At 51.3% G+C, this 15925-nt stretch overlaps 1 protein-coding gene across 1 annotated transcript in view; it reads left to right on the forward strand.

Annotated features, from left to right (window-relative positions):
- The first annotated feature begins 3304 nt into the window (after positions 1-3304).
- The window catches only part of PRDM12 (PR/SET domain 12), a 29003-nt gene continuing 16382 nt past the window's right edge, over positions 3305-15925 (forward strand). The window contains exons 1-2 of the mRNA XM_069237064.1: positions 3305-4059; positions 7759-7949. Of these exons, the coding sequence (XP_069093165.1) occupies positions 3834-4059; positions 7759-7949 (417 nt within the window). The 5' untranslated portion in view covers positions 3305-3833. The remainder of the gene's footprint in view (positions 4060-7758; positions 7950-15925) is intronic.

Here is a 15925-nt window from a genome sequence, read left to right on the forward strand (position 1 = left end):
AGAGATAAGAGAGGATCGGACTCGAAAAGACATACGAGAAACCGGGGAAAGGGAACAAACTGAGAGGTGAAACGGCGAGGAGAGAAACTGAGGAAAGGGAGAATAAAGGGGAAGGAAAGACAATGAGAGGGGGCACTGCGGGGAAAGGGTAGGGAGTAAGAGGAGATAGAGACGGAAGGAAAGAAACCGAAGGAAACGGCAAAAAACTAAGAGGGGGCGCCGAGAGGAGAGGGTAGCAAGTGAGAGGACAGACACGGAGAGGAGACACTGAAAGGAAAATAGAGAAACTGGAGGACATGTAAAGAACTGGGAGAAAAGACGCAAAGAAAGAAGTCGGAGAGGGAACGTGAGATGCTGAGATAAAAGAAGACAGAGAGAGGGGGAACGATAGAATATGCGACGAGGTACGCTGAGAGGAAGAAAAGAAGGCGAGAAGAGAGAAAAAAAACAGGGGCACCCGAAGATCCGCTCTTCGAGTAGGTTCGTGTCCCCAACAGGTGGCACCGGGCGTGTACAGGAGCGTGGGGTGGATCGCCGCATCCTCTGCCAGCCTGGTTCCATGCCCCGGGCTCTGAGCCTACATGAGCTGCCCCCAGCCCCCAAGAAGTCCAGAAGCCTCCACCACCTTCACGGACCTCTCTTATCCGCCGGAGCCCCCGCCCCCTTCCTGGCCCTAAGACCCCCTCGGGGTGCGGTGCACACCTGGCCCACACTGGTCGTCCGATCCTTCCCACCCCTGCACCCCTCGTATTGCCTCCCTCCCCTGCAGACCTCTTACTGCCCCCCTCTCCTGCGCCCCTCGGAAGGCCCGCCTGTACACCCAACGTGGCCTCTTCGACTCCCCTCGCCCCCGGGCACAGGTGAACCGGGAATCGATCCACGGGCTCCCGCCAAACAGCTGAAAATGCCCGGTCCAATCCGGCCCTAAATAATAAACTCTTGGTTAATTCGATGTGTTTCGAGAATAATTCTGTTTGTAAAAATCCTTCCCGGCCGAAAGCTGCCGGTAGAAAACCAAGAACATTTTAAACGAAATAATGCGTATTATTGCGCACCTTGGCGCATGTCGTCGCGCGTAAATTGTCTACACTTTAGGGGAGATGCCGCCTAAACCGGCTTTTTTAGATCGAAGGAGGACACCGTCCTCGCGGGTTTGTTTTAAATTTAAGTCCTAAAATGTAAAACTCTGTCCAACTGCGCGATTTTAGCACCGAAATCATTTATTTAAAGGTTCGCCGGACGGGGTCCTTTGAGCGCAAAGATGCCCATAATCGTGCGCTCACGGGAACCGTCCAAAGAGACCTGAATCCAGCACAGACAACCGTGGGCCCCCCAAAAATATGATCTCTCGAAATAAGACATTTCTGCTGCAATCGATGGGGCGTTACTTGGTCAGTAAAATTGGGGGTGAGTTTTAGATTTTCCAACAATCATGCTGGCATTTAATGTTGAAATACATTATGCACAAGCGGGCGCATGAGAGGGATGGAATGGGCACTGGGACGGGAAACTAATGCGGATCGGTAGGTGTATTATGTGAGAGAAAACACAATATTTTATAAAATAACCAACATTTTCGAAGACTTTCAAAACAGAGAGAGAGAGAGCTATATGTTTTTTCTGTGCGCATGTAAAAATTGTTGATGAAATCCCGCAGACACCTCACCAAACGCGAATGAAAACACCTGTACCCAACTATTTACCAGAAAATACATTTATTAGGTGGGGTAACACCCCAAACACTACCCTGCAAATGGGGTGCGGGTGGTACAGAAACAGCCTGGTAGCGCGGCCGTCATCGGCTTTACCTCCCTGGGCCCCGCACAGCAAGAAATCCGTGATTTTTAGCCGCCCCGCTCCCTGAAAGGACTCCTTAAACTGGTGGAATAGAGAGGCCGGGGCGTTTTTAAAGTGTCTGACGCGCCTACATCTCTCTCTCGTGAAAGAATTTTATAAAGCGCTTCAACACTGCGCTTAATTATCTGCCACTCTCCCCCTAGTTAATGCGCTTTGATGCTGTGTCTCTCCTGTCATCTAGTCGCCCCTGCATTAAAACGGTTCGTGCAGCACACTAAAGCGCCTTAAAACTGTTTGAACTGTCTAATTAGGAGCCTGTATGCGCGGACTGACACCAACCCCCCACCCCCCCCCCCGTGCCGGGCCCGCCCTTATCTGTGCTATCATCACTTTATACACGTTATAAATGTACAATATACGCACGTTTAAGCAGATTATAACGTGCTAAAGAGTTTTATACAGCGCTTTATAATAATTATAAAGACCGTTAAATAGACTGACAGGCACCCAAGAGCGCATCAGAACAGCTTCTCATCTTCCTCCTTCGGCCTCACTTGTCACCCTTATTAAAGCGCTGCGTGCAGCCCCCTGAAGCGCTGTAACGCGACGCTAGGACTGCCATCCAGGGACCCTCGCCGGGAGATGCATGATATTTCTTTCGTGTAGCGCTTTATTCTGTGTTTTCTCGCTGAGGTCCGCGCCTGTCCCTTTGAACCAACTTGTTACTAAGCAGAGCACTTCTGTTGGGAGTGCCCACAAATTACACACATTCGAGCACAAACACAGCTTATACACTGCCAGACCTGTCGCCTGCCACCCCGCCTCTAGCAGCACGTAAGACCCGGCGGATTCTACCCTCTGTCCGGTCAGTTGTTGCCCTAGTCGCTTTGCCCAGCGCATCAAGGCGCTTTGAAGTTCTGGGACAGGCTGGTGTTCCTTTCGTGTTATTTTCCGGACAAACATGCGAGGTTTGCGCACAGGCTGTGAGCGGGTCCGCCCACCACAGGCCCCTGGCACGACTACCAGTAACTTTCAGCTGGTGAGGAGCATTGGTGGGGGTCAGGAGGGGGCAGTGATTGCAGGATGCCGGTCCTTGGGGTGAGAAAGGGGCGCCTTTGTCCTTTATCTCTCTCTTAGTGCGCTCGCCCTCCCTAGGCACCTGTTACCTGCTATTTAGCAAAGTGTCTCTGTTCGAGTGCTGAAATGCGTGGGCATGTGGCCGCCCCTCTCACCACAGGCCCACTCTTTGCCAGGCACTCTCACCCATCAGATGTCACTCGCGGGAGTTAGCGCCTTTCCGCATTGGTCACTCGAGCCTGGGGGCGGCGTGTGTGGAGTCAGCGGGTGTCCAAAGAGCGTCCTCCCTCTTTCCACATGCGCGGCTGCTGCAGAGACCCCCCCCCTTCCCAAACCCGCCCTCCCTCCTCCTCCCAGGGGGAGGGGGCAGCTCTGAAGGTTTGGCTTTTTCTCGCAGAGCAAGTCTTATCTGCCAACGTGAAGTGGGTGATTACCAGCCAATTAGGGAGGTCAGAGAGGCTGGTATAAAAGGGACCAGGGACCTGCCAGGGGGAAACCTGCCAGAGATCTCGACAGCACGAGGCCGGAGCCGTGTGTGCCAGGGCCCCCTCTGCACCAGGAGCCACTCTTCACCAGGGAGGCCCCCTCCACGCGATTCTGGAAGTGAGCCATCCTCTGTCCCCATCCAACCACACCCTCCCTCTAAAAAAAAAACGTTGAGGAAGCAGCTCATAACCCTCCCTTTGCCACACCTCATAGAGTTTGCCCACCTCAGCGCCCTGTTACTCGCCTCAAGGCTCTGCGACCACCTCAACGCTTGCTGTGACGTCTCACGGTCCTGGGCCTACCTACGGCCGCTGTGTCCCGCATCGAGGCACTACAAGGCTCTGAGCACTTTGTGCCAGACCTCAAGGCCCTGCGTCCACCCCAGGCCCTGCGTCCACTCTAAGGCGGCGTGCCCACCTCGAGGCCCAGGGTTTTGCTGCCACCTCAAGACTGTGCCCAGAGCAGAGGGCTCGATGATGGGCTCCGTGTTGCCCGCGGAGGCCCTGGTGCTGAAGGGGGGTTTGAAGCCGGGCCAGGGGCTCTCCCTGGCCGAGATGATCACCTCGGACATCCTACACAGCTTCCTGTACGGCAGGTGGAGGAACGTCCTGGGAGAGCAGCTCTTCGAGGAGAAGGCGGCCCACAGCAGCCCAAAGACGGCCTTCACAGCCGAGGTCCTGGCGCAGTCCTTCTCCGGCGGTGAGTACCTGGCCCAGGGACCGGGGGCCCCTGTGACGGGGGCACGTGCGTGGCCTTACTTACCCCAAAATACTTACCTGACCTCTGAGGGAACTGCGCGTAAAGTGGATATATGTGTGCGGGCTAGCCGACCCCAAGGGGTCTCCGGGGGGTCGCTGGAGCTGCGCGTAAAGGCACCTAATTGGGTTTACGGACCCCGGGGCCAGTCCAGGCAACCGGTGGAGCTGCGCGTAATGACACCTAACCGAGCCAACCGACCCCGGAAAAACTGCCCGTAAAGTACAGACGTACCTGGTCTCACAAACTCCTGGGGAGCCGCCAGTACAAGGCCTGGGACTTAGGGGTCGGGGGATTAGGTGTGAAACTGAGAGTAAATATACTTTACCTGTCGTTAACTGTACCACTGCCTACCCCCGCGCCCCGCTTGCAGCCACCGCGCTCATTCAATTTAACATCAATTTGTTTGGAAAGTGAAAGGCACCTAGGGCTGGAGACCCCTAGAAGAAGCAGGCCTGCCCGGGGCGGAGGGCAGAAGGTGCCGGCGCACTGCACCTGCAGGTCACCCGGAGCGCACGGACACGTCCTTTGGGTTCTATAAAACTTTCGTCCCAGTTTCACAAACTAACCATGGGAGAACCTCGGCCTGTGATCCCTGCAGCCCCCACCGTGCCTCCGTTCCCAAGGGACCCCCTCCACTCTGCTCTCCCATGCCAGGCCCTTCCAAGGAGCCCTTTTAAGCAGTTACTAGGCGTGTAATATCACTTGACTGCAAAAGAAGCGGTCTTAAAGGGAATCATTTAGTTAACGCGGGCTTGACCCGCGGAGGCTCCACCGCGGCCCATGAATTTCTAAGAAGGCGCTGCCTTTTCTGTGGGACATGTCAGCGCTCCCCAGAGCCCATTCATCACCCTGCCCGGCCGGGCACCCCCGGCAGGTCCCTTTCACCCACCCTGCTCCTGTCTTAATTTACTGTGAAGCCTAATTCGGCGCCTTTCAGCGCATGTCATGCGGGTAATCGGCCCTTTTAGGCGCCGGATTCCTGCGCTTTTAAACAAGTCGTGCCCACAGTGGGCGCCCCTTTACGGCCGAGCCATTCTCGCCAGCCTAATGAATTTGAAATTAGCCGTCCCTTTTGGGGTCGCCTCTGAAGAATGCCCGTCACTGGCGCGCCATGACAAATCGCTGGATGCGCAGGAACGGACGCCGTTTAACCCGGGCTCCCAGCCTGCGCCCCCGCCGCGCTGGTTCCCAGGTACGGCTCCAGGGCCCCCACTGCCCGGGAAGGCGCCGGGTCCAGCCCACATTTTGTCCCGCTCGCTTTTCCACACATTCACTCATCTGACCCCTTTTCTTGCAGAGTTTTCCCAGGCGGGACTTAAGGGGAGCCCAGAAACCTTTATCCTTCGGGATTCGGGCGCTTTCCGGGGGCGCAGGGGGAGGGCGGTGTGATGGGGGCTTGACGTGGGGTAGATGGGAAGAAGCGGGGATGAAGTTACCCAGGGTGTGGTAAGAAGACGGGCCAGCCGGCACCGAGGTCCAACTTGCGCGCTCTGTGCCAAGATGCAAAACACGCGCTTCGAGGACAAGTGGCCTCTGAATCCAGCGCAAGTCCTTGCGTACACACCCCGGGAATGTATGTTTGAGTGTCATCAAAAAGGGGCGCCCATTCTCACTTCTTCCTTTAAGCGCCTCTAATCGGCCAAGCTAGAGCTTTAAGCGCTACATCCAACACACTTCTATGCACACACGTATATGAGCGCACTAGCGGCACGTTCTAGCCCACGCCGCCATTAAAAACTTAACTATGTCTTCGATGCAAAATGTATCCACGATGAATCATTCTACATAAAAATGTCACAACACTTGACTGGGAGGCTCACCCTGTTGATGTAGGCACATGGTATTTATTCTAGTATATTCTAGTGTTTTGTGTTATATCATAAAACTAGATCTGTATTTGTCCCTGAAACCCAAATGTGTACCAGACCACAGAACTGTTGTAATTCTAAATATACATTACAATTTCATTTATGTAGCACTGACTGCCCTGATGAGGCTGACTTTTTAGTAAAGGAAACTCGCCGTATAAAGGATGCTTCAGTATTGATAACCCTCAAATCAATCTATCTATCTATCTATCTATCTATCTATCTATCTATCTATCTATCTATCTATCTATCTACATACATGACATCTATCTATCTATCTATCTATCTATCTATCTATCCACATACACTCACATCTATCTATCTATCTATCTATCTATCTATCTATCTATCTATCTATCTATCTATCTATCCACACACACGCACATCTATCTATCTATCTATCTATCTATCTATCTATCTATCTATCTATCTATCTATCTATCTACATACATGACATCTATCTATCTATCTATCTATCTATCTATCTATCTATCTATCCACATACACTCACATCTATCTATCTATCTATCTATCTATCTATCTATCTATCTATCTATCTATCTATCTATCTATCTATCTATCCACACACACGCACATCTATCTATCTATCTATCTATCTATCTATCTATCTATCTATCTATCTATCTATCTATCTATCTATCTATCTATCTATCTATCTATCTATCTATCTATCTATCCACATACACGCATATCTATCTATCTATCTATCTATCTATCTATCTATCTATCTATCTATCTATCTATCTATCTATCTATCTATCCACATACACGCACATCTATCTATCTATCTATCTATCTATCTATCTATCTATCTATCTATCTATCTATCTATCTATCTATCTATCTATCTATCTATTTATCTATCCACATACACGCACATCTATCTATCTATCTATCTATCTATCTATCTATCTATCTATCTATCTATCTATCTATCTATCTATCTATCTATCTATCTATCCACATACACTCACATCTATCTATCTATCTATCTATCTATCTATCTATCTATCTATCTATCTATCTATCTATCTATCTATCTATCCACACACACGCACATCTATCTATCTATCTATCTATCTATCTATCTATCTATCTATCTATCTATCTATCTATCTATCTATCTATCTATCTATCTATCTATCTATCTATCCATCCATCCACATACACTCACATCTATCTATCTATCTATCTATCTATCTATCTATCTATCTATCTATCTATCTATCTATCTATCTATCTATCTATCTATCTATCTATCTATCCACATACACTCACATCTATCTATCTATCTATCTATCTATCTATCTATCTATCTATCTATCTATCTATCTATCTATCTATCTATCTATCTATCTATCTATCTATCCACATACACGCACATCTATCTATCTATCTATCTATCTATCTATCTATCTATCTATCTATCTATCTATCTATCTATCTATCTATCTATCTATCTATCTATCTATCTATCCACATACACGCACATCTATCTATCTATCTATCTATCTATCTATCTATCTATCTATCTATCTATCTATCTATCTATCTATCTATCTATCTATCTATCTATCTATCTATCTATCTATCCACACACATTTCCAGGGAGCTTCTCGTAGCCCTCTGTATATTTGGCTCAGCGTGGACACCTCCCCGGGTGGACACCTCCCCGGGTGGACACCGCCACGGTAGGTCTGACACCAGTTGGGGCACAGAGGGTGACCGGCTTCTCTTATCCTTTCATTAGAGGTGCAGAAGCTGTCCAGCCTGGTGCTGCCCTCCGAAGTCATCATCGCCCAGAGCTCCATCCCCGGAGAAGGCCTTGGCATCTTCTCCAAGACGTGGATCAAAGCTGGCACCGAGATGGGGCCCTTCACTGGCAGGGTCATCTCCCCAGACCACGTGGACCTGTGCAAGAACAACAACTTGATGTGGGAGGTAAGGGAGCCGCACACACACACACACCACATACACACACCCCACACACACCTTCATCTCCTAGACCATGCACGCCTGTGCAAGAAGAACAACCTGTTGTGGGAGGTAAGAGAACTGCACACACACACAGAGACACACACACGTTCATCTCCCCAGACCATGTGGACCTGTGCAAGAACAACAACCTGATGTGGGGGGGGGGGAGCGGGGGGTCTTGTCAAGGAGCAAGGACGAACAGGCCCAACATTGCATGTGTGTGTGTGCGCGCGCACACACAGACGCACACACACACATATATGTGGCCGCACACAGAAAGACAATATACTAAGAAACATTACTGTACCTGAAAAGAATACATTTGCACCAAACACACACACACAAACATGCAACTAAACAAGGATACATTGTCACACACACGGATTTCCACAGTAAATATGCATGCACACACGCATACGTTTAGCTATATGGATTAGCGACAGTCACACACAGCTACACGCACACACAGAGAAGATATACACATGTACATAGAGGTAGTAAACACATGGACATTTACATACTTTGGCTGGTTGATGAGACACCCACATAATTGCTCACAAATGTCACACACGCATGTACACGCCCCCCACACACATATAGAGTCCCACACAAATAAATCCACGCGACTCTCCAGCCACACACATAACTCTACACACGCAGATCCGCACCCAAGAACACACACAGGCACATAGTTTGCTAAGATGTGCACACTCATACATCTGTGTGGACATGAGACATTAACATACGAGCACGCACATATGTGGGCGACGAGATGTTCATACGTGAACAGAAATACCACACGTATGTTCACACACATACACACACGGGCGATCTTACCACACACATACATGCACACTGCCCCTCCAGACATCATTAGGGAGTACATACACTCGCACATACACAGAGAGACAGACGTGTAGAGGGATGGCGGAACACACCCGCAGATAAAAGTGATGAGTGCAGGAGTAAAGTATTCTGATGCACAGAGCCCCGTTTACGTAGTGCAGGAGTAAAGTATTCTGATGCACAGAGCCCCGTTTGGATATTTCAGGAGTAAAGTATTCTGATGCACAGAGCCCCGTTTGGATATTTCAGGAGTAAAGTATTCTGATGCACAGAGCCCCGTTTACATATTGCAGGAGTAAAGTATCCTGATGCACAGAGTCTCGTCTAGATTTTGCAGTAGTAAAGTATCCTGATCCACAGAGCTCCGTTTACATATTTCAGGAGTAAAGTATCCTGATGCACAGAGCCCCGTTAACATGGCGAAGGAGTAATTTCTGCAGAGAACAGTCTAGCGGCAAACATCTGACCCTCCTCTGTGGCTTTACCGCCCTTCTACCCCTCCTTACTATATTGACCCCCCCACCAACACTGTTTATTTTACCACCTTTAATTCCCTCCAAACTCAGGACACATACAACCACTGTGATAGCGCACAGCCGGCGGTGTAGGCTTTAGTTACCGCCCGTGATTGCCCGTTTCACGAGCGCCTGTGGCACCAGTCTTCGTAAGGCGCTACATGGTCTACGGGCCACGCTCACCCGGCGAATGATTTATTTAATATATTTTGTGACTTTATATAGCGCAGACTGGGCCTCAGAGCGCTTTAGGAGAGGGAACGCTGTATGAGAAATGAACAAGTGAGCTCTGGAGTTACCGCCGCGGGGGCGGTAGGTTACCGGTCCGGTACTTACCGCTCCCCACATATGCCGGCAGGCTCGCCCCTGCCGTGGTCTCCCCTCAGTCCCAAGGATGTGGGGTGCTTCAGACCCCTGGGGCCCGTAGGCACCTGTAGGGACCCCAGGGGGGGCCTGGCCTCAGCAGGGAGGAGGGGGTCTCCCCCAGCCCCTCATGCATCAAACCTGGGGATCCCGGGGCCCAGGATCACGCCGTGTGTGTCAGACGCAGCCCCGGGGGGCTGGTAATTGCAGCAAAGGAATACAGTTTTCTGGGGGGACCGGGGCTTCAAGGAGCTAATCCGCCGGCAGCTGATATCAAACAGTAATTAAACAAAACTCCAAAGGGAGCCCCGACACCCTGGGGCCCCCGAACATGTGTCAGCAAAGAGTGCCGAGGGGCCAGGGAGGAGGAGGAGGGCTGGAGGCTGCTGAGGAGAGGAGAGAGGCTGGAGGCTGAGGAGAAGGGCTGGAGGCTGAGGAGAAGAGAGAGGCTGGTCAGGATAGGAAACGGGCGAGACGCTGCTGAGGAGACAGGCTAGAGGCTGCTGAGGAGACGGCCTGGAGGCTGAGGAGAGGAGACAGGAGAGAGGCTTCTGAGGAGAGGAGACAGGGTGGAAACTGCTGAGTAGGATACAGGCTAGAGGCTGAGGAGAGAAGACAGACTGGAGGCTGCTGAGAAGATGGGCTGGAGGCTGCTGAGGAGACAGGCTAGAGGCAGAGGAGACAGACGAGAGGTTGCTGAGGACAGGGGATAGGCTGGAGGCTGCTGAGTAGAGGAGAGGAGGCAGACTGGAGGCTGCTGAGGAGGCAGGCTAGAGGCTGAGGAAAGTAGACAGACTGGCGGCTGCTGAGGAGTGGAGACAGACTGGAGGCTACTGAGGATAGGCGAGAGGCTGAGGTGAGGAGACAAACTGGAGGCTGCTGATTAGGGGAGACAGGCTGGAGACTGCTGAGGAGAGGATACAGGCTGGAGACTGCTGAGGGGAGGAGACAGGCTAGAGGCTGCTGAGGAAAGTAGACAGACTGGAGGCTGCTGAGGAGGGAAGAGTAGATGGGTCGGAAACTGCTGAGGAGAGGAGAAAGGCTGGAGGCTGCTGAGGAGGGAAGAGTAGATGGGTCGGAAACTGCTGAGGAGAGGAGAAAGGCTGGAGGCTGAGGAGAGGAGACAGACTGAGGGCTGCTGAGTAGAGGAGACAAGGTAGAGGCTGCCGAGGAGAGGAGAGAGGGTTGAGACTCCGGAGTAGAGGAGAGAGGCTGGAGGCTGCTTAGGAGAAGGGAGAGGCTGTATGTAGAGGGGTAAACTGGACACTGCTCAGGAGAGGAGTAGGCATGCTGGAGACGGCTGAGGAGAGGAGAAAGGCTGGAGGCTGAGGAGAGGAGACAGACTGGAGGCTGCTGAGGAGAGGATACAAGCTGGAGACTGCTGAGGAGGGTAGACAGGATGGAGACCACTAAGGAGAGGAGAGAGGCTGTGGAGGGGCAGACTGGCCACTGTTGAGGAGAGGACACAGGCCAGAGGCTGCTGAGAAGAGGAGGCAGGCTGGAGACGACTGAGGAGAGGAGTAGACAGGCTGGAGACGGCTGAGGAGAGGAGAGAGACTGGAGGCTGCTGATTAGAGGGGACAAGCTGGAGGCTGCTGAGGAGAGGAGAAAGGCTTGAGGCTGCTGAGGAGAGGAGACAGGTTGGAGGCTGCTGAGGCTAGGCGAGAGGCTGAGGTGAGGAGACAAACTGGAGGCTGCTGATTAGAGGGGACAGGCTGGAGGCTGCTGATGAGAGAAGAGAGACTAGAGGCTGATGATTAGAGGGGACAGGCCAGAGGCTGCTGAGGAGAGAAGACAGGCTAGAGGCTGCTGAGGAGAGAAACTGGAGGCTGCTGATTAGAGGGGACAGGCTGAAGGCTGCTGAGGAGGGTACACACACAGACTGGGCACTACCAAGGAGAGTACACTGACTGGTCACTGGTGAGGAGAGGGCACATTCGGGAGAGACTCCTCAAAAGAGACTTTGACCCAGAACAAGAAATCAAAAGGCAAAAAATTGGGAAAGAAGGATGAGACGTAAAAATAGCAACAAAGGAAGAAAGCGGGGTGGAAAAGAGCCTACAAGAGGGAGGGATGGGGGTCTGGTGGCGCAAGGAAGAGGCGGGAGGTGGCATCGAGACTGGACAGTTTGGTATTTGGCAACCCGACATTTGACAGTGCCAGCCGCAGCGCTTGAGACGATCATCAGGCGCTGAGACATGGGGCGTGATTTAGGTCCTGGCGGAGGGAGATACTCAGTCGCAAACAAGATCGATATCCCGTCCGCTGTATTGTGATTCCATTATATCCTATGAAGAGCGTAAAACGGCGGACGGGATAGCCGTCACATTTGTGGCGCAGTATTCCATCGCCGAGAGCTGAATAAGGCCCTTGATCTTTTAAAGACTAAGCAATGCTTGCCTGGCCGCATGTCACTCCCACGTCATATCCATGCATATGAATTACGTATATCGAACTCCTGCCTGCACATCGGATCCATGCGTCGCACCACTGACCACGCATTGTATGTGCGTCACACCCCTGACCGCATATCGTATGTGCGTCACACCACTAACCGCGTATCGTATGTGCGTCACACCCCTGACCACGTATTGTATGCGCGTCACACCACTGAGCACGCATCATACATGTCACACCTCTAATAGCAAATATATATGTCACACCACTGACCTCGCATCATACACGTCACACCTCTATCTGCACATTATATGAATGCCACGCTTCTGCATGTGCATCATACGTCATACCCCCTGCCAGCACATAATATGTATGTCACACCACTGACCATGCATCATACACACGTCACACCCCTATCTGCACATTATATGTATGTCACGCCCCTGCCTGTGCATCATACATGTCACATCCCCTATAGCAAATATGTAAGTCACACCACTGACGGCACATCATAAATGTCACCCCCTTATCTGCACATTATATGGATGTCACACCCCTATCTGCACATTATATATATGTCATACCCAAGCCTGTGCATCATACATGTCACACCCCTGTCAGCACATAATATGTATGTCACATCCCTGTCCGTGCATCATATACATGCCTCATCCTGGCCTGTGCATTAGAAATGTCACGTTATAGCCTGCACATTAAACTACGTGTCATATCTCTGCGCTTGTATCATATACATGTATGACACATATGTCTGTGTATTATAAGCATGTGACACTCCCTGTCACACAACTCGTGTTGTCTCATCCCTCCCACCTCCCTGCCCATGCATTACATGCAAGTATCACCCTGCCATCACACCATGCATGTTGCACCTTTGCATAGACTTTCCACATACGTCACACCCTAGCAAACACATCACACATATGTCGTGTCCCCGCCCATGCATAATGCACGTCACATTAGGCACCTAGCTGGGCCCAGCGAGTTTTTAACTTCTGGAAACCGAATTGCCAGCACACAGCCTTCCATCGGTATCTGGAGTGATTCGTGACACCCGCTTCCAGGCCCCCAAAGTTAAGCGAATCTACATAGAAAACGTGCAGCCCGAGGTGTTGGGGGCTGACCCAATGCCACCGAGACCCCTATTCTGAGTCTTGGGGAAAGGCCCGCAGATTCTGGGGCCTTCTGCCACAAACCACCTGTGCGGACAAACCCCGGGCCTGTCACCCGAATTACTGTTCTGCCATTTAACCTTCCAGACATGAACGAAGCTTGGGGTCTGTATTCCACCGGGCAGTTACTGCAGACCCGGCGCTTGCGGAGTAATCACAGCTTGCAGGGCCTCTGGTCATCTGTGAAGGAGGCCCTTAAACCCAAAACAAATATTCCACGTTATCCACATTTCTGCAGCGTTTTCTGCTGTTCATTGGGCCGCGGAGAGACCCCTCTGTCAGGTGCCTGGGGGCTCCACAGGCAGCTGCGTGTAAGGGTGGATATCTGCCAGTAGAAGGTGTCCTAGGAGAGGTTTGTGCTGGTTAATCTGAAAGTGAAATATATTTGTTGCTGCTTACGTTTTTGTAGCGTTTTTTCTTTTGTATTTGGACTAGTGCTCCAAGGGGCTTTTCCATTTTTAATTTCTATTTAATAAACTGTTTTGTCGGGGGTACATGCACCAACCAGGGGAATGGGGGCACCATCCTAGAAGGCCATGAAAGGACAGGGCACAGGATGCCGTGACCTTCAGACGGGATCGAGATGGGGAGTGAATCCGCACTAGGGCAGCTGCAGGCGGGGGGCTCTTTAGGACCCCCCCCCCTTAAAAAGGAACAGGGCGTCCTGACACAGCTTGACCTTTCCAAGATTAAAAACTGTAGTTGTAATAGTATTTATATAGCGCCTACTACCTCTAAGAGTTAGGTCGAGATGCCCCGGCTTTCTTACACGGATCCTCACCTCTCTGGCAGTGGACTGGCAATGGCAAGAACTGCCACCCCACAACAAGTGCTAAGAAGCAGCTTTCTGGCACAAGTCGGCGCTTTACAAAACAAACCAACAAGAGGCTGGCATGAAGAAGAACAATCTTTATACAGTGCCTCGTTCTTGGTGCGGTATTCTAGGCACTAGGATCGACCTGCCGGCCACCTCTTCCAGAGATTCACGCACCTATAGGTTACAGGCTCAAACCATAGTGAACAGGCTCCGACGCGCGCCTTGATGAGGGGGAAACATGATAGACGAAGAGCCACACTTGTCACTTATCGTGCCACGAAGCTGATAGCCGAATCTGTAAGCGCTATATCGATAAGACGTATGTTATTCGAAGCGCTGCAACCAAGGGTAGAGCAGTTCAGAAAAGGCCACGTGTGAACCCTGATGAGCGTTGCCCACACTTGGTGACCCCCAGAACGCCCCCAACCCCCATCTCTTCCCTCAATGATGCAGGTATAAATATTTGAATTTCCGTGTTTGCGTTCATTTCTCCTGACATCGATAGCTCCCTGTGATGTACGAGCGTCTCACCCACGCCACCCACCCTAAGGATTCTGGGGGCCCGGAGCCAAACGTATTTTGGGGGGCCTATTCGGAACAGCTTTGAATTTGTGATCCGGTTTCAGCTCTTTTCCCGCCTCAGGTCACTGAGGGTGCAGAGGTCGCTGGTCCGGATTCTACGTGTGTTTCCATCTAATATTAAAGGACGGTAACATGCGTTTTCAATATTGTAACACAGAGGCAGCTCACTAACATTACCGCTAATAATCTCGGTGCCCCCCCCCCCATATCTCTCACGCGAGGACCTCTTTTAATCTAAAAATAACTTTTTATAGATGTTGCATGGCACATAAACACAACATTTCTCTGCAAAATTTCCGTGATAGACTCTCACATGTCACCCACATTAAAAAAAAAAATAAGGGGAAACGGTAGCGACGCACGCGCGACTCTCAGAAGCATCCAGGCGCTACAGGCATGTGTGTTATGCGCCCTCTGTTTCTGTCTGCCTCACAGACATACAGTATGGAAAGCGCCCAGGCACCCTACCCGAACGTCTTCACAGCGCTGTAAAAACAAAAATAAAGAAATGAATGAACTCACCCCGTGGTGAGGTTCAGGCCAACTAGCCTGAGCTGCACACAACCCGTGGTCTCCTATTCGGTGCAGATGGGGCCATGAGCTGCACACAACCCGTTTTCTCTTATTGGGGCAGGCGGCGCCATGAGTTGCACACAACCCGTGTTCTTTTATTGGGGCAGGCGGGGCCATGAGCTGCACACAACCCGTGTTCTCTTATTGGGGCAGGTGGGGCCATGAGCTGCACACAACCCGTAGTATATTCGGTGCAGATGGGCCCATGAGCTGCACACAACCCGTGTTCTCTTATTGGGGCAGGCGGGGCCATGAGCTGCACACAACCCGTGTTCTCTTATTGAGTAGATGGGGTCGTTAGCTGCACACAACCCGTGTTCTCTTATTGGGGCAGGTGGGGACATGAGCTGCACACAACCCGTGGTCTCCTATTCGGTGCAGATGGGCCCATGAGCTGCACACAACCCGTGTTCTCTTATTGAGTAGATGGGACAGTTAGCTGCACACAACCCGTGTTCTCTTCTTGGGGCAGGTGGGGACATGAGCTGCACACAACCCGTGTTCTCTTATTGGGGTAGATGGGGCCATGAGCTGCACACAACCGGTGTTCTCTTGTTGAGTAGATGGGGTCGTTAGCTGCACACAACCCGTGTTCTCTTATTGGGGCAGGCGGGGACATGAGCTGCACACAACCCGTGTTCTCTTATTGGGGTAGAT

This window comes from Pleurodeles waltl, chromosome 6 (assembly GCF_031143425.1).
Source record: "Pleurodeles waltl isolate 20211129_DDA chromosome 6, aPleWal1.hap1.20221129, whole genome shotgun sequence".
Lineage (NCBI taxonomy): Eukaryota > Metazoa > Chordata > Amphibia > Caudata > Salamandridae > Pleurodeles > Pleurodeles waltl.